The sequence below is a fragment of the Physella acuta genome, unplaced genomic scaffold, assembly GCF_028476545.2.
Source record: "Physella acuta isolate Inbredline_101_S28 unplaced genomic scaffold, ASM2847654v3 ptg000701l, whole genome shotgun sequence".
Lineage (NCBI taxonomy): Eukaryota > Metazoa > Mollusca > Gastropoda > Physidae > Physella > Physella acuta.
In genome coordinates, this window is record NW_026732220.1 from 23501 (window position 1) to 50833 (window position 27333).

Here is a 27333-nt window from a genome sequence, read left to right on the forward strand (position 1 = left end):
TATCGGGGCACAGGTTTATCTTCACTACGCCCTAGCGCGCCATAGGGCGGGTTGTTTGAAAGCCTTGAGTGTAAGTTAAATCACTCGCCGTAATATCACCGTTAATCACTCACCGCCCAAGTGTCGGGGACAGAGAGTGGCGCTCTTGTGAACCCGATTACACAATCGCAGGGATGCCACGTTCAGCTCCTAGATCGGTTTAATCATCGAATGTCGTGTGCCGCATTATCAATATTGTTGGGTGCTCGCCATTTGCACCCTGCAGAGACGCCGGAGGACGCGTATCGAATATAGACCTAGGCGACATGGTGTTAACGGGTAAGCCTGGGGCGCCAGATTCGATAATTGTTGCTCATCGTCTCTTTACTGTATAGCATTTTTTTTTAAACGAACGTAGACGCCATAGTGCTCGCAGTTGAGCCTGGGGCTCTTCGGGTCGCGCAATCGACGAGGCGCCGGCGGCTGTGCCTGTTGCAGTTTTGCCGCTGAATATTGTAGTACCCCTTACCCACTATGTAGGACGCCTGATTAAAGGATGCCTAGTGCTAACATATCCGTTCTGGAACTATGGGCGCCCAACCGTGTATCACAGGCGCTGCCCATAAGAATTTTTTTTTGCAGAAACCTCTCATGGAGTGTTCTCATCAACTGCACAAAATTTCATGACGATCGGATAAAAGGTGTAAATCCGCAATTAAATTTAATTTTCATAAACCGAATCGCTCCCTGCCGGGGCGCCACCCCTGCGAATTTGATATTTTTTTTACAGATACCACCCCAGGAGTATTCCCAACAACTTCCTAAAGTTTCATGGCGATAGGATGAATAAAAGACAATCAGACACACACACACACACACACACACATATATATATATATATATATATATATATATATATATATATATATATATATATATATATATATATATATATATATATATACATATATATATATACATATATATATACCTTATCCTAATCAAAGATCGAAATATTATTTTGAAATTAAAATGTTTGTGGCTCTTTAAAAGGTGGGAAATTTTGTAAATTGTGACTTTTGGCTTTTCTGTCTCAAAAGGTTGCCGACCCATGGTATATACCAGGGGTCGGCAACCTTTTGAAGCGGAAGAGCCAAAAGTTACAATTTTCAAAATTTCCCTGGTTTTAAAGAGCCACTAACATTTTTTTCATTTCAAATATTTTATTTTTTTATTAAGATTATTAGTATTTGTCCAAGGAGCTGGAGAGCCGCATCTTGATATCAAGAGAGCCGCATGCGGCTCGCGAGCCGCGGGTTGCCGACCCCTGGTATATACGAGAAAGTAAATAAAAAAAACCGCCTGTTGCGATAGTCATCGCACTATAGAATATATGGCAACTGCTTAATTATAAAACGAAGAAAATATTAAATCTTCCGTGCCTTTAAAAATGTTTAGAGCTTATAATATATTAGATATTCTAATTGTGAAAGTTTGTTGATTATAGTACTTTTTCTTTTATTATTTGTATACCTTTTTGCAACAATTATAAATGAACAACCTCCCCCGCAAACAGTTTACTAAATGTCCTTGTTCTAGATATAGCATAACTTACGTTGTCTCCCCTTAAGTATTTTTTCTTAGATTTAAAAATAAATAAATAGGTCTAGTTTTCTAGTTGATAAAGCTCTTAACATGAGGGGTATCTTGGACGCAAGCAGGTCATTTCCCCGTGGAAGTGGAGGGGTCAAGCCAGTGGCGTAGCGAGGTCGGGAGTCAACCGGTGCGGCACTTAATGGTGTCACCCCCAGAGGCGTAGTGACCCTTCCCGGGGACAAACTTTCAAATTTTTTATTTGCACCCCCCCCTCAAACTTTTGATTTGCACCCCCCTCAAACTTTCGATTTGCACCCCCCCCCTCAAACTTTCGATTTGCACCCCCCCTTTTTAAGTTTTTCTCTATATATTTTGCTATTTTTTTCCTTTGGTGTCACCCCTCCCCCTAAATGGTGTCACCCGGTGCAGTCCGCACCCACCTTGCTACGCCTCTGGGTCAAGCTATAAAATAAATCTGTCGGATGACTGTCTCGAGCTTAACATTAGGCCCTGGCTTCCAAGGGGTTATTAGTGTTACCATTACCAGTGTCTCAGTGTACGCATTCTCCCAGTGGCGCAGCCAGATTTTTTAGCAACTGAGTGCTTACACACACTTTATATTGACCTAAAACAAATCACTTGTGTTGATGTTTTGGCTATCTCTGTGACTTGCCAGTGTAGCAACTGAAAGCTTACACACACTTTCTCTTGGTGTGTTGGTTATCTGTGTGACTTGCCAGTGTAGCAACCGAAAGCTTACACACATTTTCTCTTGGTGTGTTGGTTATCTGTGTGACTTGCCAGTGTAGCAACCGAAAGCTTACACACATTTTCTCTTGGTGTGTTGGTTATCTGTGTGACTTGCCAGTGTAGCTTGTTCAGGCAAATTATTAAACCAATGGCGTAACTCTGGGTAAAGGGGTGGGGGGGGGGGAGTTACCGCCATGGACAACACTTTTTTAATGTAAATATATAAGGTTGCAGGGTGATATTATAAAGTCTGTCCCGTGCATCAAGAAATATAGTCCACCCCCCTCCCTACCACCTCATTAACACACACGCCAACAAACAAAAATTTCGAATGTTGGCTCTCATGACGTATTTATCTATCTTAGACACGACCACGCCTCCTTGATGTTTGATAGTCCTCCACCTTTCTCATAACACATCTCTCAGTTCAATCATGTCAAGTTAAACTATGAAAGATAATTCCTTCTCTTCGTTCATGGTCGGTTCACAGCCGTTTTGTTGTGGTAAAAAAATTTTTAAAAAACTTCTGACATTTTTTTTTTGGTGTTTTAAAGCTTATGATTTACGTGTGTGTTTATCTAGATTAGTCAAACACGGATCGAATTTTTGTGTTGTACAATACTTTAACAATTCGCCTTTCTCTTCTACCCCATTCATTCACATTTTATAAATAATTATTAAAAACTGAAATGATGTTTGATGGGAAGCTTAAGTAAGAAAAAAATTATTATACCAGCCAGAGGCGTAGCGGGGGGTGCGGACCGCACCGGTTGACACCATTTAGGGGGGTGACACCAAGGCAAAAAATAGCGAAATATATAGACAAAAACTTGTCCCTGGGACCAGGGTCGCAACGCTTCTGGGGGGGGGGGGGGTGACACCATTAAGTGCCGCACCGGGTGACATCCGACCTCGCTACGCCACTGATACCAGCAGCAGCATTTATATTGACCAGTTAGGAGCACTAGGACGCAACCACACCTCGCCATCGTATTTGACTTCGGGTATTTCCGGCTGATCTTTTCATTTATACTATCATAGCAATGTTATTAAGTTAAAACAACAATTGTAAGACAGTAGTGTATAGGAGAAGGTGCCGGCCGCACTGAATAACATTTTATGACTAGCAAAAAATTAACAACCAGCTAAATTTACATGAAAACATTTCATTTTCCAAGTTAATGGGTATAGGTGATTAGTGTTATTCACATCAGCAAACCGAGTGTGACGTCATCTGGCGTCAATAGAGAGGCGACACCACGGCAACATTAAAGGCAAAGTGTCTAATTTTGTGTAGGTTACCAACACATAGACACACACACACAACAACAACACAACACTAGCACACAAACACACTCATATATATATATATATATATATATATATATATATATATGTGTCTGTGTGTGTCTGTCTGTGTGTGTGTGTGCCAGTATATAGTAGTGTTATACAAAAAAGCATACATATATAAAAAAATATATTATAATATACTAAATGAATTCCTCAGCAGCTCTACTTTTATTTTTGTCCAATTCAAGGGAAGTAACAAGTCTAAATAAATTTAAACCCAACATAGCGGTTACCACCCTTGGTTTTATTTAAAGATTTTATTTTGAATACGGTTCTTTTTACAAGCATTTGCTGAGGCGACAGTCTGTCTGTCTATCTGTTGGTAGTCATCAAATATCTTAATTCAATTGAGCCACTTCTAATGCAAAATAAATTGGTTTCAGATGACAGCACAAGAATTTGTAAATTATTAATCTAACAGGTCACTAAATGTATGAGGGAAAAATAGCAAAGTTGGCCTCGCTATATATATACATATATATATATATATATATATATATATATATATATATATATATATATATATATATATATATATATATATATATATATATATATATATATATATATATATATATATATATATATATATATCGCTACAGGTCGGGTGTCCGTTTTTGAAGTTTGTTTCAACCCCACCCCGGTAATAGCTTAAAAAGTGTTCACACTTAATACTTATGATCAGAGTTTCTGATATAATATTATAATCTTTATGTAAATGCGATGGGAAACGGATAGAAACAGTAAATGACACCCAGGTGGACGAAGGGGGAGGGTTGTCTTGTTTTCGTGCAGAGTTTCTTCCAGGCATCTCTTCGGGGGGGGGGGGGGCAAAGCCCCCCCCGAAAAATTTTTACCGCCCCCCCCCCCCAGAACGAAATGAAATTTATATAATTTATATAGAAAATATATACTTTTAACAGTGTCCGCCCCCCCCCCCCGAAGAAAGTTTACCGCCCCCCGAAGATTTCAAGTGCCCCCCCCCCCCCCGGAGAAAAAAAGCCTGGAAGAAAAACTGCTTATGATGGTTATCTATAGTCAGTTTTTTAATAAAGCTGGGTGTAGCATTTTATTCTCTATAGTTTGCATTTTTATGTCATGGTGTCAAACCCCCCCCCCCCCCCCCCCCCCATCCCTTGCCAAGATCAATATATGTCATTAAAATACTTTTTAACTCTGACCATTCATTGAACGGTAAAATCACGATATAGCGTCGGTTATTATTCCGGAACTGTACAGCAGTAAAAAAAATAGTAAAACCATGGCGTAGTCTGTCGTGCCGTTCCGGAAACCACCGGAAATACTGTAAACCATCATTTATTTGCCGCCTTATTATTTTTAATACATAATGTTTAAAAATGTGCAAGGATTGATTTTAGTTGCATTTTAAATACTGTTTTGCTAATTATTTTGTATTTCTAATTATTTTAAGTGTATGTGCTAATTATTGCTGCTACTAAACATTATTCTAGTTATTCTTACTACTTTTAACTTTAGTTAATCTAATCGTCTTATTTACTAACAGAGTTGGTTGTCGCAAATCTTCTGCAGGTTTTTTTCTGTTTCTTAAAAAAAAACATTAATTACTACACTCGACTTTATTAATAATATTTAGATTTACTAATTGTTGCTAATTTTTTGTCAGTTAAACATTAAATTAAGTTAAAACATTAATTTAATGCACTTGACTTAATTTTCTTTCACCGGTCAAATAAACTATGGTTTACAGTAACAAATGTTACCGAAACTCAACGAACATTACCCAATAATTTCCGACGCTATATCGTGATTTTACCCATTGAACTGTCAAAAACATATTTATTCTATATATCTTGCAATTTTTTTTTGTTTTGATGTCACCCCCTTAAATGATGTCACCCGGTGCGGTCCGCACCCCCCAACCCCGACTCGCCTCTTATATATATATATATATATATATATATATATATATATATATATATATATATATATATATATATATGCGTGTGCATATGAAACAAATGTATTTTAAAATAAGACCTCAACGCTTTAATGCGTTAAAAGCGAGGCGCGGTGACTACAATGATTTTTGAAGCTCCCAATGTAGGCGGTAACTGGACGAACCCTTTAGTCTTTAGTCTGCTAATTTAAAAAGTAGACTTCGCTGTTTAATCTACAAAATCTAGAGATCTAGATCTATATCTAGAGATCTAGATTCTAAATAGATTCTATAATCTATATCTAGTAGAAAGTAGAATCGCGACCCTTTGTACTTTTTTGTGTGTATCCCTGGCAGAACGAACCCCCGGCCTGGCATCAAACAACCGTGCAGGTTTCTTGCTGTGATTTAGGCTAGGTAATAATATTAATAAAATAATTCAATAGGGCCCTAATAATAATACTATAGTACTAAGTATTATTAGTATAGATAGTTTTAGTATTCTATTAATATTAAGTTATTAACTCAAACATTAAAATATTTTCCAAATTGTATTGAGTATTGTGCATATAGATCTATTCTATATAGATTCTAGATCTAGGCCTACAGTCTACAGTTATAGATCTACATCGTATAGAGAACAATGTGTAGAATGTAGAACATCGTGTAAACCACAAAATCTATAGGCCAAAAATAACCTGCGGAACAAATTGTTTGCTCGTTTTGTAATTTAAACATGGCCGATGCTAGCCGGAAAAAGATAAGCATGCGCAATGGAGAGAAACTACACTTGCCATCGTGGCGATGTTTTCGATGGTACTGCGCATGAGTGTGTTTACAACCGCAGAACCCTAACATCAACCCTAATCCTATCCCTAACCCTAGCCCTAATCCTAACCCTACCCCTAACCCTAGCTTTATCCCTAACCCTAGCCATAGGTCACTGCTCATGCGCAGAGCTATCTTTTGCCGACTAAGTGGAGACGGGGAGAAAAATCTTCTTCCGAGTAGTCACTTTGTTTAAACATGGCAGCATTGTGTAGACCACATCATGTAAACCACAATTGTGTAGATTCTAGATCAAAACTTAGTTTAACTTAGATACAACAATTGAACAATAGATCACATTCTTTGCAGGCTTTGTAATTTAAAGGAAGGTCATAAAGTTGCGCCAACTTGCGTCCCAACTTATGACTTAGCCAAGTAGATCTAGGGGAACGGAGTGGCTTAGCGGTTGAGACTCTGAGAGCTAGACTGCTAACCCATAAGTCTCGAGTTTGAATCCAGGTTCAAGTCGGTAGACTGTCCCTGAGTCTACCCAGCTCTGAGGCTCTGATAGGTACCTAACTCACATTAGTGATTAGACCATACTATCTCATCATATGCCAAGGTCGCAGAAAAATGTGAACTCTACTTCACTTGCCCCATAGACCATACCATCAGGTTTGGAATGGGAACTTTACTTTTACTTAAGTTATAAGTAGATCTAGATTCTAGATATCTAGAACTGTTGATGAACATCAATTTCTATTTTTTTTTTAATTAACTAGAAACATGTAAAAATTGCAATAAAAATTAGGCAATAAATAAATATTAAATTTATTAAAACTAAATAATTTAATAATATTAAAGTTGTAAAATGATTTTCTTTTAAAATTTAAACATTTATTAGAATATCTGCTGATAAATGTCTGCAACTTTTTTACCATTCTTATTCCATTTCATTTTGAGACTGACACTACTCATAAATTGCTTGAGGTATCTGAAATCAATTTAAATTAAACACCGTTAGTCTTATTTTCAGATAGATCTAGTAGTATTAGTAATCAATCCAAACCTATATGACATATAACACATCATGCAAAGTTTTGCTATGACCACAGCATAAAATGTCACAGACAGACTCGTACAATGTTTAGCTGCCCTAACTATCAGTCTTAAATACACGAAGGTGCCAGTTAGACTCTGGGATAGTATGGTTGAGACTGAGACTAATTTCAGTAACAAAGATAGGTTTAGAATAGACATCCCACTATGTATAGCCTAAATACTATTTAATTTTAATTATGAGCTTCCGTGGTTTTTAATTTTGAATATTAAATTAGGCCCAGAAGTGATGCAAACTAACACTAACAGTATAAGTAAACTGTTAAAAATGATGAATTCCAGAATGCACAGGGAAGATATAAAGCCTAAAACAATAGTTGCCAAAGCAACTAGACTCGAGATGAAAATAAAATATAACACAATATTGGCTTTAAAAATGTTTGTGACTAGTAAAATTTCTATTTGTGATTCTAAAATGTAATATTACCTAGAAAAAGCATTTTGATGGACATAGCGTTTCAAGGGATAGAAAAATATTAATAACTATTTGTAGAAATTTGAAAAATATTTTTTTTTTTTACAGATCATCATCAAGACAATGTGATTTTAAAGTAGGCCTATAAAATGAATGAGCCCAGAGAAGGTGACTAACAATTATTACATTTTGTGGTTTTATGTATTGTTCTGCTAAAGATGTACATATCTTTTCTTGCTTTACCTTTTAAAGGAAAAAATGTGGATGCTATTTCAGTCAGTGCGAGATGTCATATTGCATTGTGATTTGCCTATGTGTTTGTTTCAATGGTTATACCAGTGCAAGATGGTTTAACATAGAGATTTCTTTTCTCGCCATGCATCCTAAAGGAAAATGTTTGGATGTTATTTCAGTCAGTGCTAGATGCCCTACTGCATTGTGACTTGCCTATGTGTATTTTTTAACAAAAAAAACTAATTGTATGTCCTATTGCATCCTAAAATGTTTGGATGTTATTTCAGTCAGTGCTGGATGTCGTCATGGATGTTCTGTGATCACCTACACCATACCTGATGATCTGATGTCGAGTGAATACAAGTATGATCTAACTATACAAGATGTAGACAAGTAAGTCCTGTTTAAAATTTGTGGCCAAAATTTCTCAGCCTTCACAATGATATTCATTTTTTTAAACATGTTTAGTGTTCAATATTACTATATTTTGAAATTATATTATGAAAGTTATTTAGTGACTGTGGGTGCTCCCCAGGTGAAATAAGCGAAGAGTTAATACATGCTGAAATAAGACAGCAATATTGTTATTATTTTGGCAATGGTCTCAGAATTTTTGGGTTTGTTTTAATCAAGTTTTTACTTTTGAGCTAGAAATTGGAAAGATTTTTCTTATCACTTTATTTAATATATCATTAAAATCTAGATACCAAATTTCTCCTTAGAAAATTGTTTGTAGTTTTCTTTTGTTTTCTTCTATTACAGTAAACATCAAAGAGTTGTGTTCAGTATTTTAAAGGGTGAAGCAGTTGTAGCTCGCCATGAGTCGTTGCCCTTCCCAACCAAAGCTTTCAAGAAGGTAAGGATATTTTTTTTCTCACAGTTGTAACTGTCTAGATTTTATTTAAGTACAAAATTATTTTAGGTTTAGCACATCTGACTTTATTTTTTCAAGTCATTACTTTTTTCCCCATCCAAATGAATGAATTAAGTGATACCTAATATGTTATTTTCATGATTGTTATGTTATATTCCCAGTTTTTTTTTAGTGTAAGGTACTTTAAAAAATATTTACAAATTTTTTTCCCAGTTTACCGTTTCAATTGTAGTTACATTAACTTTTGCATTTTTGACACAGGATGACACTAAGAAAGACGGAAAATATTTTGTCGTTCGACTTAAAAAGAAGAAAAATGATGAGCTGGCAGATTTCTTCCCGCAACCATCAACATAATTGACATTTATATCTCATGCGATTATTGTTTTCTTTGTGTAAAATATATGTCGGTCTGCATGATGTTTCTCTCCGTACACATATTCATTCACTGGTTTCTACCACTGTTACATGTATGATCCTCCATCACTATTTGAATTTTTTTTTTTTTTTTTGCCTGGATAGTGATTTTGAAGTTTTATTAAAACTTCATAAAGTCAACACTTCTTTTTGATTCATAACAGATGGTCTACCCACACTAAACTTATATTATTTAATCAGATTCTTAAACAGTCGTGAGATTATCCTTATGACTCAGAGACTATTTTAAAGACCATAATTAAAGTCAATGTAAATTGAACACTTCTAATAACACTGTAGTGTTTAAAACATAATCTGTATTGGAGGGTCATATACTTTTTTTAAACAATTATCAGCCATAATTTTATTTTATGTATTCATATCAATTTAGATTTCATCATAAAATCTGATTGGCCTAATCTTTTGTCCAATATTTTATTCTCACTATTGAAGTTTTACTTACAATTCACATTTTTTTTATAATAATTATATAATTTGCAATGACATAACCTATCTGTGATACATTTATCTATATGATAAATATTGTTTTATATTTATGCAATCTGTTATTGCTTAATTTAGTTTTTGGGATGTTAAATGTGTTTTTATATTGGATCTACTGCCCATAGAATAGATTCATTTTTCAGTAATTATTATGATGGTTACTATTTTAAAAAATATTTTATGTTATCTGCCTTTCAAACATGTTCTCTACAGTCACTATTTAGAAAAAAAGTGTTTTTAGAGTAACTTACAAATATTGGTGATAGTTTTTGTCTTGAAAGACATCTCTTTAACTTCCTTTATAAAAAAAACAGTGATAAGGTAATACTGCACTGTGGATGTAGCTGAGGATCGCTACTACTTTTAGAAAATATATTTCTTGTTTATTCATCAGGATCTAACCTGTAAAAAAGTAAAAGATTTTAAAAATGTTTAAAAATATGATATTAATAGATATTATTAACCTACTAATTTTTAAGATTTGCTTTAAGTACTGTGTTCCATAAAACAAATGTTTTAAAATAAAGAAAATGTTTTCATTGCAATAAGATGGTAATTAGTTTATAATTATTATCTTTACCTAATATGATAAATGACAAATTATTTATTTGAAGTAAACATTTAAAAATTTAATTGTTATGTTTTATTAATTCCTAGTTCATACATTTCAAAGAAATTTTTTTTAGTTTTGTTGTTGTTGCTAAAATAAAAAGCATGATATATGACTTCAGGAACTAGTGAAGTATATATAGATGAGATGTATAACTGTAATAATGGGATTGATGAATATCATCATCATCTTTTCCCCATTTCTGCCCAAGGCACTTAGGGCAGAGGGTAGAGTTAATCTGTTTCAATGACATCAGCATATGAGGGGATATTGTCGTCAGCACTATGCTCAACCGACTTTGTTTCCCAAAGGTTAGTCGGGTACCCATTAGAACTGGGTGAACTCAGGAACATTCTACAGACTCTAGCCAGGGATCTGAACTTGAGACTTATGGTTTAGCATTCATAAGCTCTATCATTCAATCACGCCATCCCAAATGATATATTATTTAAATTTACGTCTTTTGATAAAGCAATAATTAATATGATAATGGAAGTCATAAGGGGACTTACGACACTGAAAAGTCTAGTCTCACCTACAGGAGTAGACACCTGGCACTGACATCAACACACCTGGTCAGCTTAGGTGAGGTCACACATCAACACACCTGGTCAGGTGAGGTCACACATCAACACACCTGGTCAGGTGAGGTCACACATCAATACACCTGGTCAGGTGAAGTCACACATCAACACACCTGGTCAGGTGAAGTCACACATCAACTTGTCAACTTTAGGAGGTCACACTTGCTTCTGACCTCCTTATAGTCCTCTGGCTAGCGGCCAATACACCTATAGTTGCTGGTTAGACACAGCGGGTGGTGCTGTTTTCACTGGGCGGTAAATCCCATGCCTACATACCTAAACACACTGTCCGTAGAATTCTTGCAGGATCGGCTCAATAATGTGGCTAATGAAGTAGACCAAACAAAATGTGTGTAGTACTGTTGAACAAGACTGCTTAAGTCCCTGAATAGTCCCACTCTTCTTTAAAGTTCTAGTGATGATTAAAGCGATGTTAGTTCCTTTGTTCCTTTGACTCAGAGGCGTAGCGAAGGCGGCGCGGGGGGCCTGGGCCGCACCGGGTGACAATATTTAGGAGAGGTGACACCAAGGCAAAAAATTGCCAAATTTTCACACGAAAAATGCCTTTTTGCCTGTCCCATTAATAATTTTAAGTACAAATGTAGTTATATATAACTACATTGGGGGGGGGGGGGGGGGGTGGTTGACACCATGAAGTGCAGCCCCGGCCAGAGGCGTAGCGACCCTTCCCGGCGCCCGGGGACAAACTTTCGATTTGCACCCCCCCCCCCTCAAACTTTCGATTTGCACCCCGCCTCTCGAACTTTTGGTTTGCCCCCCCTCAAACTTTCGATTTGCACCCCCCCCCTCAAACTTTCAATTTGGCGCCCCCCCCCTATGGTCGGCGCCCGGGGACATATGTCCCCCCCCCCGCCCCCCCCCCCCTCGCTACGCCTCTGGCCCCGGCTGACACCCGACCTAGCGACGCCACTGCTGTGACTAACCAGTTTATTTTTTGTCACTTGCTCTTCATTGTTTTGTTTTTTAAAATCTAGTCCTCCATGCAGATATCAGTATTGGAGTTGCATGAGTGGGGGAGGGGGGGGGGAGAAGCAGGGCTTTGGTTTTTTTAGTAACAGAAGACTTTGCTGATGAGTGATCACGAGTGTTCTATAAAGACTTGCATTTGAATTTTGTAGTTAGGAAATTGGCGTCCGCCACTAGGCCTAATTCGAATGTATATAAAACAAAGTTTGCCTGAAATCGTCGAATACAACTCCCTCCTTGCAGGACGACTAAAACTGACACAATATTCTGGACAATTCCAGCACAATGAACAAGTGTTATTTTAGCGATATAGTAATGTAAAGCCATGTACATTCTCGTAGTTAATATAGAGCAGTATAGGAATATTTGATCCGGTACATTTTCACACACAGTCTTTAACTTCCGGGGAAAATGCACTGCTGATGAAAACGCCCATTTCTCAAGGAAAAATGCAAGGAAGGCAAAGACAAAAATGGAATTGGATGAATGACATCAAGGAATGGAATAGGCTGCCCTTTGCAGGATTAATTAATACAAGCCGCAGATGACCGATAAAGATGGCTAAGAATTCTAAAAAAATTATGTCCCAACTACTCCAGTTATGGTAAATTACAGAACCGTTGCATACATTTAGACTTTAGACCAGGGGTCTCCAAACTTTTAAGACCGAGGGCCGCATTAACTATCAAATTTCAGTTCGGGGGCCAGTTTCTTTCAGGCATGTCTTTGAGTTCTATGGGCAAAGTTCCTCAGCCATCACCAACAAACGATTTTTCCTTAGACAAAAAGATCTCCGCGGGCCGGATGAGAGGACTTCGCGGGCCGCATCCGGCCCGCGGGCCGTAGTTTGGAGACCCCTGCTTTAGACTAATAAAGTAATAGATACGTTATTTAAATGGGCATACTAATGCGTATTTAGTGATTTTGATTCCTGCTTTGTTTTGTCGTTTCTGAGCAATATTTTGTGGTTACAGGCTAAGACGCCTTTCAAAACCCCCTCCACTACTAAATCAATTGTTTTCTTCGACACGTGTCCGTTGGAGTCAATGACGTCTTGACTACACGTGACCTTTTTGTTGCTTACGTCATCACGCAAATCCCGCACCACGTAGGTGAACACTTTTTCGCCATTTTGTTTTTTATGAATGTAAATTGGGGCGCTGCCGAGGGGCATGGACATGCGCGTGACGAACTTGAATTTGTAGTGAATGGGGACTTCCCGAAGCTCCACGTTGACGACGTAGCAGCTGTGGGCGCCAACACAGATGTCGCTAGTGGCTTCCATCATCACCGACTCTTCAAATGTGTGCGCGTCTGTTGTATTCAGCTGTGGAAAACAAAACACAACATACACATTAGGAAGGGTCAGATCAGGTAATAAAAAAAGGGGTCGAGTCGGTAAAGCTCATGGTTGCTAAGCCGAAAAGTCTCAAGTTCGAACCCTCGGCAGGCTCGTTTGCTGGGGACAGCCACTCTTCTAGGAGAGACAACTCCAAAATTAAACAACTGCTGCTTTGTAGTTTGTTCTTGGTTTGGACAAAGGCTATGGAAGCAAATCCAAAAAGAAAAGCAGGCTGAAATCGGAGTCAATGGCTTCAATGGCGCATAACCAGTTGACACGTATCCTGAATTGTGTTGGAGTGGGATCCCTTCCAACATTAAAATTAAGAACGAAGAAGAAGAAGAAGGTAAACAAAATATGTGAGTAAAGAGCACCAAACTAGGGTTTCTTTCAGACATTTTCTCCGTGGGTGGAGGGGTTCACTTAAAACATTTGGGGAGGGGGGATAACGCTCGTTAAAGTATATATTTTCAAAATAATTTATTTCCCTTTGCTTTCGGGGGAGGGTGCCGTAGCCGTGCTTCGGAAGAGCCGAAGAGAGGTCTGAAAAAAATACTTCCACCAAACGATTCAGCTGTGTATAGCTGTGTATAGCTGGGTGTAGCTGTGTATAGCTGTGTACAGCTGGGTATAGCTGTGTATAGCTGGGTATCAGCAGCAGGTTCACGCCAGACAGCAAATAACCCAGCTCCGCCACTGCAATCACAACTTGCCGGAACATATCCATAATTAGTAAATATCGGCCCCATGCATAATGTATGTCTAACTTAAACCCAAGCCAAACCCAAACAAACCTCAAAAATATTTCTAACACCTTGAACTAGACGCTCTTCTAATATGTATTCCAACGGGAAAGTTGGTAATCTAGTGTACTCCAAAGTACTTCAAAACAACGCCTAAAATCAAGAAAGCACTTCGGCAAATATCGTTTTTTTTTTTGTTTTTTTTTTTACAATCTTACTTGAAGTCCAAGCATTTGAAAGATTGAAGAAAGGGAAAAAGATAACTTAGGTAGAAATGTGAGACAAAAAATGAAATTCTCGTTTTATAAAGAATGAAAGCTTGCTAAAATTTGTAGGAATATAATGTTTTTGAATAAAAAACAATAACATTTTAAGAGGCATTTACATAAACACTTTTTATTAATAGCTTTTTTTTTGCAATGGCCGTATTAATTTAAAATGCAGTCATTTTGTGAGTTTGTAATTGTTTCGTCTTTTTCTTGTCATTTTCAAATATTGATACAATACATTACAACTTATATCTATAAACTAAAAATCTATAAACCAAAAGACCACGAATAAAATACAAACCAAACCTCTATGTAAGTATCATATAACTTTTCAACGACGTATCCAATCGTTTAAGTTACTTTAAGCCTACCTGGTAATGTAAATCTGTCTCCAAGCCAAATTTCAATTGTTTGGGAATCCCCACGCTAAAATTAGCCTTGCCGCCGAAGGTGAATCCTTTCTGTATGAGCACGTTGATGACTGTTTTCCTGGTTTTCTCAAACCGGAATTTGTAGCTCTGTTTCTCGTCCGTGTCGTTTCCGAATATCGTCTCCAAGGAGATGGTCTCGGCCCTGAAACAAATTTAAACGGAGGGGAGAGAATTTTTAAAAAATATTAAGGGGCCTCTACACTGCAAAAACCAAACTAGCCCACAGCAGAGATAAGCAAGTAACAATATACTATTATTAATGGTTAGCAACTGTAAATAAAAATTCCACATTCTGAGGACCTAATTATGCATGGTTGCCATGGTAACGGCGGCCATCTTGAAAAAAACACCTTTTTTACAAATCTAATGTTTCAATAATGTGAACAAATAATGATGGTTTTATTTCTGTTTATTTAACTAGAACCCTTTTAGAGTGTACAGTAGCAGTTTGTTTTCATTAAAATGTAAAAGAAACATTTTTTTCAATTTTTATAAAAAATGTATCATTCAAAACAAGGCATACAAGTTATGAAATTTCTTAAAAATAAAAATGTACACAATGCACATCATTCTCACATGTATAGTTACACCAAAACATGAATAATGAAAAAGTACACCAAGTTTCAAGACATTATCTCTGCAAACAGCTAAAACATTAGAGTTACAATAAGCAAAAATCGTGAAAAAACAAGTTTTGAGAAAATTAACTTTTAAACATTTAAAGTGCCATAAAAAAAAATCTATCAGCAATATCAGGAAGAAACTTTTAGTATTCAAAGTTCAACATATGCAGTTGAAAAATAAACCATTGCCAACTATAGTTTGCACATTCTTCTGAAGTTTTACCACTTATAATCTTATAGTGGTTAAGTGTGCACAATTCCGCAGTTTACTTTCACTAAAAGTTAAACCTTTCTGATCAACTATTGACATGTGTAGTTGCTATTGTCTTTTTCCCAGACTAACACAAGCTTGATATAGTACATTTTAGCATATTTGAACTATAGTTTAATACAAATTTGACAAATAATGTACTAATAATATTCACATACAACTTTAGCTTATGACGACATTCACAATTCTGCTTGAAAAGGGTGAGCTCAATAACTTGACATCATAAGTTATTTATAGTAGATGGGCACTTTGCTGCTGTATTGCTCTTAAGTTCTAGTACAAACAGCATTTATCTTGCTAATAAAAACATAAGCAGCTTTAGCGTACTTACTTAGTAGTATCGCAGCAAAACTTTGCGCAACAGTATGTAAAATGATGAGAGATTCATTGTTTTTTTTCAAATCCATTCACCAAGTAAACATCTGAATGTTGAGAAACTAACACCACTGTCTTTATAGATAACATGGCTCTAATATTGACATCATGATGTAGGTGTATCTAAAGTGAGCTTCTTGTAAACCATGAGGTCAAATTTACATTTCATGACATCACATTTCCTTGCGGAAAGCCCCAAGTTTTATCCACAATGCTTGCAGTCCTAATTGTGGCATATCTTCTGGATATGTAGATGTCAGCAAGCAAATAATGTAAGGGACAGTTATATTTCTTGATTCTTGTTTGCAGTCAAAACTGATTTGGGTTCGGCATTCATTGTAGGAATTGTTGGACTGTAAAATAAAAATAAAAGAACAACTTTTTATTTAATTTTAAAAAGTTAATAATATACATAACTAGAATGACTAATATTAGCAGTAACTCACCCTATTGTAACAACCTAATAATGTCATAGTCAACAAAATTGTATTTTGAAAAACTAATCATAATGAATAGTCAATATTGAATATAGTATATAGGGCTTATACTTATATTATTATACTGACCTTAGATCAAAACACAAGGAATAAATCTAACCATAAATTTAGAAAACTGCTTATACTAAAATTTAACCAATATTTATATTTTAGTCAATACTCAGCAAACACAGATGTTAATTTCTAAATATACAACTACTATCAACTAGAATCTAGACTATTCTAGACTAGATCTAGAAAATTCTAGATCTAGGTCGTGGGTCGCTTAGTTATGACTGGGTTCTACAGTTTCATTTATTTAAAAATAGTAATTGACAAGCGTGTTTAACATTGGTAAATAGTTAACTAAATTAATTCTTATAAAGGAACTAAGCTGTACTAGACAACATAGTAGATTTAGAAACTAATGTCAGCGCGTCAGTCAGTGAAGTCAGTGAGATATCGCTGTGTGGTGGCATGGCGACTTCACTAGATCTAGATTTAGCGTCTAGTTATTAAAAAAAATTACCTTCAAATTTCTTTCGCTGAACAATGTACTCCTGTCATGGTATCTGTTATTTCGAGCAATAACTGCATTATTTACACGTCGTGTTGAAAACAAATGGTTTGTTATTGCAAAAATTGATATGAAGACAATCACGTAGCCATGTTTGTTTGTTGACAAAAATCCGTCGAACTCAATCACTGCGCATGCGCAGAAAGGTCATTACTAAGGTACGGCTTGAGAATACAAATCGGACCAATGAAATCGCTTGATTTGCGAAATCTTTTATTGAAATATCACATTTGCAAGTAAAATAACTGTATTCGAATGTAGAGTATCGTTTACGGCTCAAACAGACGAAAAAAATGATATATAATATACTATATTTTTCTTTTTAGTTGCTTTATAAAAATCAACTCAAAATTTCAGAAATTTGATTAAAAAGTTGATTTTTTAAGCAGAGGGTGGTGTCTTTAAAATTATAATTAAAATAGAAAAATGTATCGTACAAGTGTACTTGAAACTGTTTTCGATTCTAGGAATATGAAATTTATTAAAACATCAATTTCCTAAAAATATTTTTTTCCAACCTTAATTAGCATTTTTTACATGTAGAGGCCCCTTAAATATGATTGGTAAGGGAGGTAACAAATCATTTTTTACATGTAGAGGCCCCTTAAATATGATTGGTAAGGGAGGTAACAAATAGCTTCCTAAGGTAAGGGAGGTAAGTGAGTTAGTTTCGTTAAGGGATGGAGTTCAGAAAATAGCTGTGAAGAGCTAAAGAAAGTGAATTATTTTTTGTAAGGGAAAACGTATCGGCCATGTCACTGGATTACGTCACATATTCTATTCATCCCTATTGTCCCTGAGTGTCACCTCTATTATTTTTAGATGTCACCTCTAAAATTTCTAGATGTCACCTATATAATTTCAAGATGTCATCTCTAAAATTCCTAGAGGTCAACTCTAAAGTTCCTAGAGGTCACCTCTAAAATTAAATCTCTAAAATTCCTAGATGTCACCTCTAAAATTAAACCTCTAAAATTCCTAGATGTCAACTCTAAAATTAAACCTCTAAAATTCCTAGATGTCACATCTAAAATTCCCAGATGTCACCTCTAAAATTCCTAGATGCCACCTCTAAAACTCCTAGATGTCATCTCTAAAATCCCTAGATGTCACCTATAAAATCCCTAGATACCACCTCTAAAATTTCTAGATGTCACCTCTAAAATCCCTAGATGTCACCTCTAAAATTCCTAGATGTCACCTCTAAAATCCCTAGATGTCATCTCTAAAATCCCTATATGCCACCTCTAAAATTCCTCGATGTCTCCTCTAAAAAACCTAGATTTCTCAATACAAACTGATCAATCAAATAATTCGCACTGAGTACAATGTATAGCATTTGGGCGATTCTGATTGGTTTACTTTTACACTACAACGAGCGGTTTTAATTTAACGATCCGTTCAAGGTTTACACCATACTGATGATACATATGTTGCTTATCACAAAATAATTAATATCTACATGAGAGCATGCAGGATTGGCCCGGCAGAGGGGGTCGGAGGGTTCAACTCTCCCTCTCTCTCTCCCTCTCTCTCTTTTTTTCTCTCTCTCTCTCTCCCTCTCTCTCTCTCTCCCTCTCTCTCTCTCCCTCTCTCTCTCTCTCTCTATTTATATATATATATATATATATATATATATATATATATATATATATATATATATATATATATATATATATATATATATATATATATATATATATATATATATATATATATATATATATATATATATATATGGTTGACTAATTAATTTATAGTTAGATGTTTAGTTAATGATTGGTTAAGATATAGATCAACCGTTTGACAACCCATTCTGCTAATTATTGACCATTTGTAGTCTATTACGGAGAAGTACAAAGATATATAAGACAATATTCTTACTTTGTTGAATCAGGGGGAACTATCACATTTTCTAGTGTCGCCTGCTTCTGGGGCGTGGCATCTGTTTCCGGCTCAGCTGTGTCAACGGCGACGTTGTCAAAAGCGAAGTAACTCTCGGGAACTTTGATCTCGAAGTGATCTCTCTTCAGGAACAGCTTTTGCATTGGTGTAAATGTTGAATAGAAGGCATTCCACGCGCTGGAAGCAAAGATTGGGATTAATCTAGTCCAGAGTTTCTTCCACCCCCCCCCCCAAATGGAATTTATATAGAAAGCATATAATTTTACCAGTATCCGCACCCGCCCTGGAAAATGTTGTCCGCCCTCCGAGAAAATATCAAGTGCCCCCCCCCCCCCCCGAGAAGAAAGTCTGGAAGAAGCACTGTTCTAGTCAAATTTTAACGTAGTGCATTGCACGGCCGTGTGTACCTGGTGTTGGGGAAAGTAAATGTGGCTGGCCACACCTTCCCATCATAAGCCGAGGTCAAGAAACATTAAGCTTTACTTCATCTGCCAAATGGATCGCAAGGTCTAAAGAGGAATCTTTATACCACGGCCGTACAATTCATGTTAATATAAGAAAATAAAAAAAAAAACACGAACCAAAGTAAAACCTAAATTTATGTCGCCCATAAAGGACGTCACACTCTAAAGGGGGGGGGGGGGCAGGGGCGGAACTACAGTGCCGCCAGACCCCGCAATGCGGGGGGCCACGCCATTTAGGGGCCCAGAGCCGACTATAATAAATTTTTTTATAGTTAAAAAAAAGTAAATTTTCTTTCATTTTTGACTTGATGGTTGTTTTGTAAAAAATTACCGTAGCTGCGGTTGGATTATCTTTATTCTATAGACACCACGATCTTGTATCTTCTTTTTCCCTTTGTTTTTAAACAACTTTGAAAGCCGAGTCTTTCATCTACAATTAAACCTATCAAAGATAAGCAAATTTCAAACCATGACTTATTTCCCTTTTTTAAAAAATAGTCAAATAGGGGTGATCATAAGCTCCTTTTAATAGATTTGTACTAAACAAATTAAAAAGCAATTACTTCTCTTAATTATTATTTTTTCTATAAGTAATTACTAAAGAATAATATTGTATAAAAAGGAAAAGTATTGAAATGTATAAAATCAATAATATTTAGAAAATTAATAATATAACTACAAAAAAAAAAACACATAAAAATAAACATAACACGAGACACCATTACTTATACAAAGCTTTCATGTTTTATATTATTTTGACCGACAAGTTTCTACGAGGGCTTCTATTAAAAAAATTTCTGACACTTTCATCTGACCTTCACCCCTTTTACTGTCATCCTTTGAAATTTTTTTTTTTTTTTTTTTTTTATAATCAAATACATGACATCATGTAAATATTCATTATGTACATTTGCAAAACCTTTCGTTTTCATTTGGTGTTCAAAATTATGTTAAAAAATTTGATGTTGATGTACTTGTTTTAATTGCAAATAAAAGTATTTAAAAAGAAAAAAAAAAAAAAAAAAAAAAAAAAAAAAAAAAAAAAAAATTAATAACAAGCTTTTATGTAATGATGCACTAAAAAGTAGAAAATAAATTATAGACTACTATTTAAATAACTATAAAGAAAAGCGTGGGTCACTTTAGTATCTATTGGATACCTTTACTAATGTTAAGGAAGACACCCACGCTTTTCTTTATAGTTATTTAAATAGTAGTCTATAATTTATTTTCTACTTTTTAGTGCATCATTACATAAAAGCTTGTTATTAAAACGTTTTTTATGAACTTTTTTTTCAGTACTTTACATGTTTTATTTACAATAGAGTTACATGACTAAAAACCATTGCGCGCCTACTGAACATCACGTTCAGTAGGCGCGCAATGGTTTTTGAACGCAGCCATTACGTGATGGCGCAGCTATTGAAGGTGATGACGCGTGTGGTGTGGTTGGCTAGACATGCCTACTAATTCGGTCCAAATTTTTATTAATTCATAAAAAATTAATTAGGCATCCAATTAAGTCAAATTTAGTTTCAGATTGCATTGTCTTCATGTCTTGACCCACGTGCCAACTGTGAATCGTATCGGTCAAGTAGAACTGTCCGAATTTTCACTCCTGCGTTTCCGTCAAGACAGACAGAGGAAGTGAGTTGAATAAAAGCTTGTAAAAATCAATTAACACAGGTTTTTCACAAAACACGCTAATTCACTTACACACATTACATAATGTTGAAAAAAATTTTAATTGACGTTTTTTCAAATTTCGAACAGGACAGCAACGAGTATCCTATGTTCGTATTATGTTATTGTAAATATATATATATATATATATATATATATATATATATATATATATATATATATATATATATATATATATATTTGGGGGGGGCCTAAAAAAAATTTTTGGGGGGCCTTTTTTTTTTAGTTCCGCCACTGGGGGGGGGGGGGGGGGTGTGGTGGGTCGGAATTTTGTGACGATGTGTGACACGGAAGGTGGGGGAGGGGGGGTTCCAGATAGAGGTACAACATACTTTTGAATTTAATAAATTAATGTTAGAATCTGAACTTTAGCCGTTATCTCGCGCTTTTAAAATACTGTTCTTTTTGTAAATTGTAAATCAGGAAATCGATGTTTTATAAAACAAAATAAACCGGGAGTGATCTCCCCCAAACATTCTCGAATATTCTAATATAACACTACTGTATGGCAACTCGGGACATAGACAATATTTTTAATCCATTTTTAATTACTTTAACTTTTTAAAATAGAATAGAATCTCGTAAAAAAAGAATTGCACACCAAGTGAACGCCAAATAAAATGTGCATAATAGTGCGGGACATTATTAGTACTTTATAAATTCATATGCCTTTTTTTTTTGAGAAATCGGAAAAAAGCGTAAATTACTACTTCCGGTCAACGGAAATTACTCAAAATTTGATAGAAGGCAGAGAATTATAACTTTTACTTACTTATGAAATTTCATTTATCTATCTGAAATAGTACGCAAGTTATAGGCTTTTGAAAAATTCAAAGTAGAAAAAGTTCCACTTTCGGTTATCGGAAATCGCTTAAAAGTTGATACGAATCAACGATTTTGATATAATACTTATATATGAAATTTCATCAACCTAGCCGTAACGTTACTGGGTAAGTATTTTTAGAGCCGTACGTATAGGTGTATTTTATTTCCATATTTTAAATTGTAGAATTGAAGGGGAAAAACTTTCAAATTTATAATCTCTTCACCGTTTCTTAAATGAGTATTTTACTATAAAAGAAGATCAGAAACGAACTTATAACCCCCTCCTCTTACCGAGAATATTGATCACTGACTCAGCCTTAATTGGACACTTACCTGTCGGCTAAAACTTCTGAAAGGTCAGCAATCAAAGGTGGGGTTTGATCTTTCTTTGGTAGCATACACCGAAACATCTAGAAAACAAGAGAAACTGGTTGTATTATGTGAACATACACTGAAACACATTCAAACAGAGAAACTTGTTTTGATATGTAACCATACACCCAACAAATCACCCTACAACTATAATCGGTTTCCTATTTCTACAGTAAGCATTCACAGAATCATTAAAAAAAGTAGATATAAATTTTCTTTAAGCTGTTTCGTTTCCGACAAATACGCGAAAAAATTCCACAAAAAAACACATTGCCCTATAAACAGTTTCCCAGGATATATTTAATTATAATTAAGACATGTTATTGGAAGTGTGTTTGATGATTAAGGTTAACATTATTTAATTACGCACGAACCATCAGAAGTTTGTTAATATCTTAAACACATCACTTTTTATAATGAACCGGGAGTGATCTCCCATAAACTTTCTCGAATATTCTAATATAACACTACTGGGGATGGCAACTCGGGACATAGACAATATTTTTAATCCATTTTTAATTAATTAAACTTTTAAAAATAGAATAGAATCTCGTAAAAAAAAGAATTTTACACTAAGCGAACGCCAAACAAAATGTGCATAATAGTGCAGGATATTATTAGTACTTTATAAATTCACATGCGTTTTTTTAAGAAATCGGAAATAGCGTAAATTACGACTTCCGGTCGACGGAAATTACTCAAAATTTGATAGAATTAGATCTTTTACTTACATGTGAAATTTCATTTATCTATCTGAAATAGTACGCAAGTTATAGGCTTTTGAAAAATTCAAAGTAGAAAAAGTTCCACTTCCGGTAATCGGAAATCGCTCAAAAGTTGGTACGGATCTACGATTTTGATATAATACTTATATATGAAATTTCATCAACCTAGCTGTAACGGTACTCAAGTTATCGTGTTTACACACACACACTCAGACACACTGACACACATACACACACAGACATACGGACAAGATTGCAAAACTATGTTGTTCCGACTCAGGGAGCCCTAAAACGTCGAGATTTGCAAAAATCTCGATTTTTTTTAATGTATGCACGATTACAAGACTTTCTCTATACTTCGTATATACGAGAAAGTAAAAATTGTTCTTTCTTGTGTGTGTGTGTGTGTGGTGGGGGGTGGGGGTCGTCGATAAATCCCTCCCCCCATCCTCCCCCCCCCCTCCGCTTCCTTTTTACATCGCATCACATCGTCACAAAAAAATTCATACCACCTGCCCAAAAATTACCCCAACTTCAGCTAACCATACCTCTACCCCGGATAGAAAATCTGTATTTAAAATTTTAAACAGTTTTATTTTAAAAATTGCAACATTTGCTCTGAGCGCTGGGCCATTATGGCGGGGGTAACGAAGCGGGATTGGGATGGCTGGGTAAGGTCGCCCTTTGTAAGCAGCTGGTTCGTCATTGTATTAAAAAAAAAATCAATGCAAATTCGCAATAACTGTTCAAAATGCAATTCAGTATAAAAAACACTTTGGAATTTGTCACCGTGTTAGGTGTTATTTTCTATGGAATTTGTCATCGTGTTAGGTTTTATTTTCTAGACTACTTCCCATCTGTTTCTCCTCAACACAGCATCACCAAAGTCCGAAACACACAGGAATGTAACATCATTTATGTACGACCAGAGTTTCTTCCAGGCATCTCTTCGGGGAGGCGAAGCGATGCCGCCCCCCCCCCCCCCCCGAAATTTTTTTACCGCCCCCCCCCCCCGAACGAAATGAAATTTATATAATTTATATAGAAAATATATACTTTTAACAGTGTCCGCCCCCCCCCCCCCCCCGAAGAAAGTTTACCGCCCCCCCCCCCCCCGAAAATTTCAAGTGCCCCCCGGAAAAAAAAGTCTGGAAGAAACACTGCCCCTAACAGTATATGATTCCATAGTTTTTCTGTTTTGTATTGCTTGGTTGGATTGCACGCCGGCATGCGGACAAAGGCTGGATTAACCTATGATGTGCATCCAAGTACTTAGAAGATACATTTGGGTCAACACATCGTTTATGTACGACCCCTAACAAACATATGATTCCATAGTTATTCTGTATATACGTTCGTTTTGTATTGCTTGGTTGGATTATAGTTATACGCCCCCATGTTAACATGGGCTGGACTAACATCCAAGTAGATCCATAAATTTGTGTCAGTACATCATTTATAGACGACCCTTAACAAGCATAACTATGATTCCATATCTATTATACACATTCGTTTTGTTTTGTTGGTTGGTGAGCCGCCATGTTGACAAGGCCTCAACCAAACCAAGATGTAGCCTACCTTCAAGCAGGATACATTATAGCCAAAACAATGATTTTATCATGAGTAGTGGTACATGTTGTCGTTTTACTTGAAACATTTTACGACAACTTCTTTATTTTGGAATATTTTAGCTGTCTTGCACCAATGTTTACGGCAGTTTACTTCACTGTCGCCAAAAGATCCACTTTACGAACCAAGTGTTCCAGCACCCTCCCCACCCTGCGTTCTAAAATTAATAGTAAAATTTTCAGTAGTCTTAAAAATAATTGGTCTGTTGGAAGCCCGTAGAAAGTGGATCTATTGTAATATTATAAACGCCCAATCGCGTAAAATATCTTTTTACAGAGCTTTAAAAAATTGTGTAATAAATTATCCAGTCAAAACGTACCGCCATCTTAAACCATAAATATTGGTCTATTGTTTCCCGATTTTTAAGGTTATAAACTGAAAGTTTTCCAAATAACCTACTTTTAACAATTTTAAATAGGTGATTTATTTTCTTTTAAATTAAAGCTGGTTGATTTAATCAAGACTAATGAGTTATGGTCTGTGATCTCATTCACTACAAAAATGCAGTCCGCAGCTTTGTCATTTATATTACATGTCATTATAATCTCAAAATATGACCGTACCTTTACTAGCGTCAGATAAAGGAAAATTTGTTTAGTGAAATTTTAAAAACATTTATTTCCCACAACTTTCTGGGAAAAAAAAATGTTGTAGTTAGTAGCTCTAACTTACAATATTTTTGTAACACAACCACTTAGATAGTTATGTGAAATATTGCGGCTAAAAACATATGACATCCTTACCTCTGTAATTATTTAATAAAACAACACGGTTTAAAATATCGAGTCCTTTAAAAAAAATTATCACATTAATGACACGAAAACTGATCAACCCAACTTGGGATCGCAAAATGCGATTTTGTCTGATCCAAGAAATAATTAACATAATCTTCTCAACGGTAATCGTCACGCATGCGCAATAGGGGATCCGAGAAATCAATAGTAACTTTTACTCTGTGGTTTGCGGGCGGGACGGTGACGATAATGCCAGTGTGTTTGTTGAGTTGTCATCGTCTGGAACTGTACTGATGGCGGGGGGGGGGGGGTATTAAAATAATGAGGGAGTGGTGATGGGGGTTGAAGGAGGTGGGGGGGGAGAATTTAACAAACTTGTGTTTGGGATTACATTTTTGTAATTGTTTCTCCTTACATCGAATTTATTTATGAGTTGTAGTTTTCACTTAAAGGGGAAAAAAATTTGAAGTATACCAAAGTGGAAGTTAAATGCAAACAAACAAAGCAAATGGTCTTTACAATATCGTAACGCAACAGCTGTAATTTGAAAAGTTTCTTCGCGAACATGGTGCGTCAAAAGCTCGTCAGATATTTTTCAATCAATTTTTACTTTCTCGTATATACGAAGTATAGAGAAAGTCTTGTTTCGTACTGTCCTTTAATGTCCATTAATGTTCATTGTCATAATGTAATAAATGTTTATATGACGGGCATTGTTATTTCTTGAACAGCCAATAGATTTTTAAAAAAATTATTTACATTAAATAATTCGATACATAATTCGCTTGTTTGAACCCGGAATCGTCTTTGAAAAATGTGAAACAAATAGACCTTCTACTTCTAAAAGTAAGGCAACGGTTTAATTATACAATCATTAATTTCTTTGTGGTTTACTGAATTTGTAATAACTATATATAGTTATTGGAACTATTTCTTGTGCTGTTCATTGTTCGATAGAGGTGTTCAGGTCTTGACAGCGTGCTGTAGATGGCTTGTCAGGCTGTTCAGGTCCTTACAACAGGCTGTACACGAAAAAAAAAATTGATGAAATGCTTGCAGAGACGATTTTAATAAAAGAGGCGGAAAAATCGCAGGCATTACTAGTCTTATCAGTATCCAACTTTTGTCTTCTACTGATACGGTTAGTTTGTTTATTTTTTTCAAGATCCGCATATCCACACAGCACCCCGCCCTAATCCATCACACCACCACCCCCACAGTGACACCCTAGACGTCACATCCGGCTATCCACACCGCATACTCTCTCCACGCTCACACCCCGCCCCATCCCAGGCCACATCCCACATAGTTTGTCTTGGATTTCCCCCCCCCCCCCCCCCCCCCCCCGATGTTTACGTGTGCAGTGTTGAGCAGAGCACATCGTGTTCTGCTCGTCATTGCTAGACGCACCCTCGATGACCTCCCCCCCCCCGATACACCACCCTCCCCCCGCAGCTGATAGTCCGTCTAGTTACAGGGTCACGTGCGAGTAATTGTCAGAGATAATTGTATGTCATTGATTGCGGTTAGTCATACAGCTGGAGGGGATTGGGATAGGGAATAGGGATAGGATGGGTGTGAGGATATCAGTGAGTGAGGATAGTAGGGTGTAGTAGGGAGTGGGGATAAGAGGGAGGGGGTGGGGATAGGAGGGAGGGAGGGAGTGGGGATAGGAGAGAGGGAGTGGGGATAGGAGGGAGGGAGGGAGTGGGGATAGGAGAGAGGGAGTGGGGATAGGAGGGAGGGAGGGAGTGGGGATAGGA

General features: G+C 36.2%; 2 protein-coding genes across 2 annotated transcripts; one reads left to right on the plus strand and one right to left on the minus strand.

Moving 5' to 3' along the window:
• Positions 1-5962: 5962 nt before the first annotated feature.
• On the plus strand, positions 5963-9925 carry LOC131949581 (uncharacterized). Its single transcript, XM_059311426.1, has 5 exons — positions 5963-6010; positions 8004-8063; positions 8417-8522; positions 8892-8985; positions 9265-9925. The coding sequence occupies exons 2-5, from the start codon at positions 8045-8047 to the stop codon at positions 9358-9360; spliced, it is 315 nt and encodes a 104-aa protein (XP_059167409.1). The 5' UTR covers positions 5963-6010; positions 8004-8044; the 3' UTR covers positions 9361-9925.
• Positions 9926-12783: 2858 nt separating this feature from the next.
• On the minus strand, positions 12784-22516 carry LOC131949577 (uncharacterized). Its single transcript, XM_059311423.1, has 4 exons — positions 22444-22516; positions 19097-19294; positions 14831-15032; positions 12784-13432 (listed from the first exon to the last, which is right to left on the minus strand). Exons 1-4 carry the CDS (start codon positions 22506-22508, stop codon positions 13010-13012), a joined length of 888 nt encoding a protein of 295 aa, XP_059167406.1. The 5' UTR covers positions 22509-22516; the 3' UTR covers positions 12784-13009.
• Positions 22517-27333: the final 4817 nt, after the last annotated feature.

Bases quoted from the DNA above. Each gene is read 5' to 3' on its own strand.
- LOC131949581 (XM_059311426.1), top strand. The intron at 8,523-8,891 runs GTAAGTCCTGTT...CTTCTATTACAG, and splicing joins ACTATACAAGATGTAGACAA to TAAACATCAAAGAGTTGTGT. The intron at 8,986-9,264 runs GTAAGGATATTT...TTTTTGACACAG, and splicing joins CAACCAAAGCTTTCAAGAAG to GATGACACTAAGAAAGACGG.
- LOC131949577 (XM_059311423.1), bottom strand. From the start codon at position 22,508: ATGCTACCAAAGAAAGATCAAACCCCACCTTTGATTGCTGACCTTTCA. The intron at 15,033-19,096 runs GTAAGAATATTG...AATTTGTTTCAG, and splicing joins GTTCCCCCTGATTCAACAAA to GGCCGAGACCATCTCCTTGG. The intron at 13,433-14,830 runs GTAGGCTTAAAG...TGTTTTCCACAG, and splicing joins AGACAGATTTACATTACCAG to CTGAATACAACAGACGCGCA.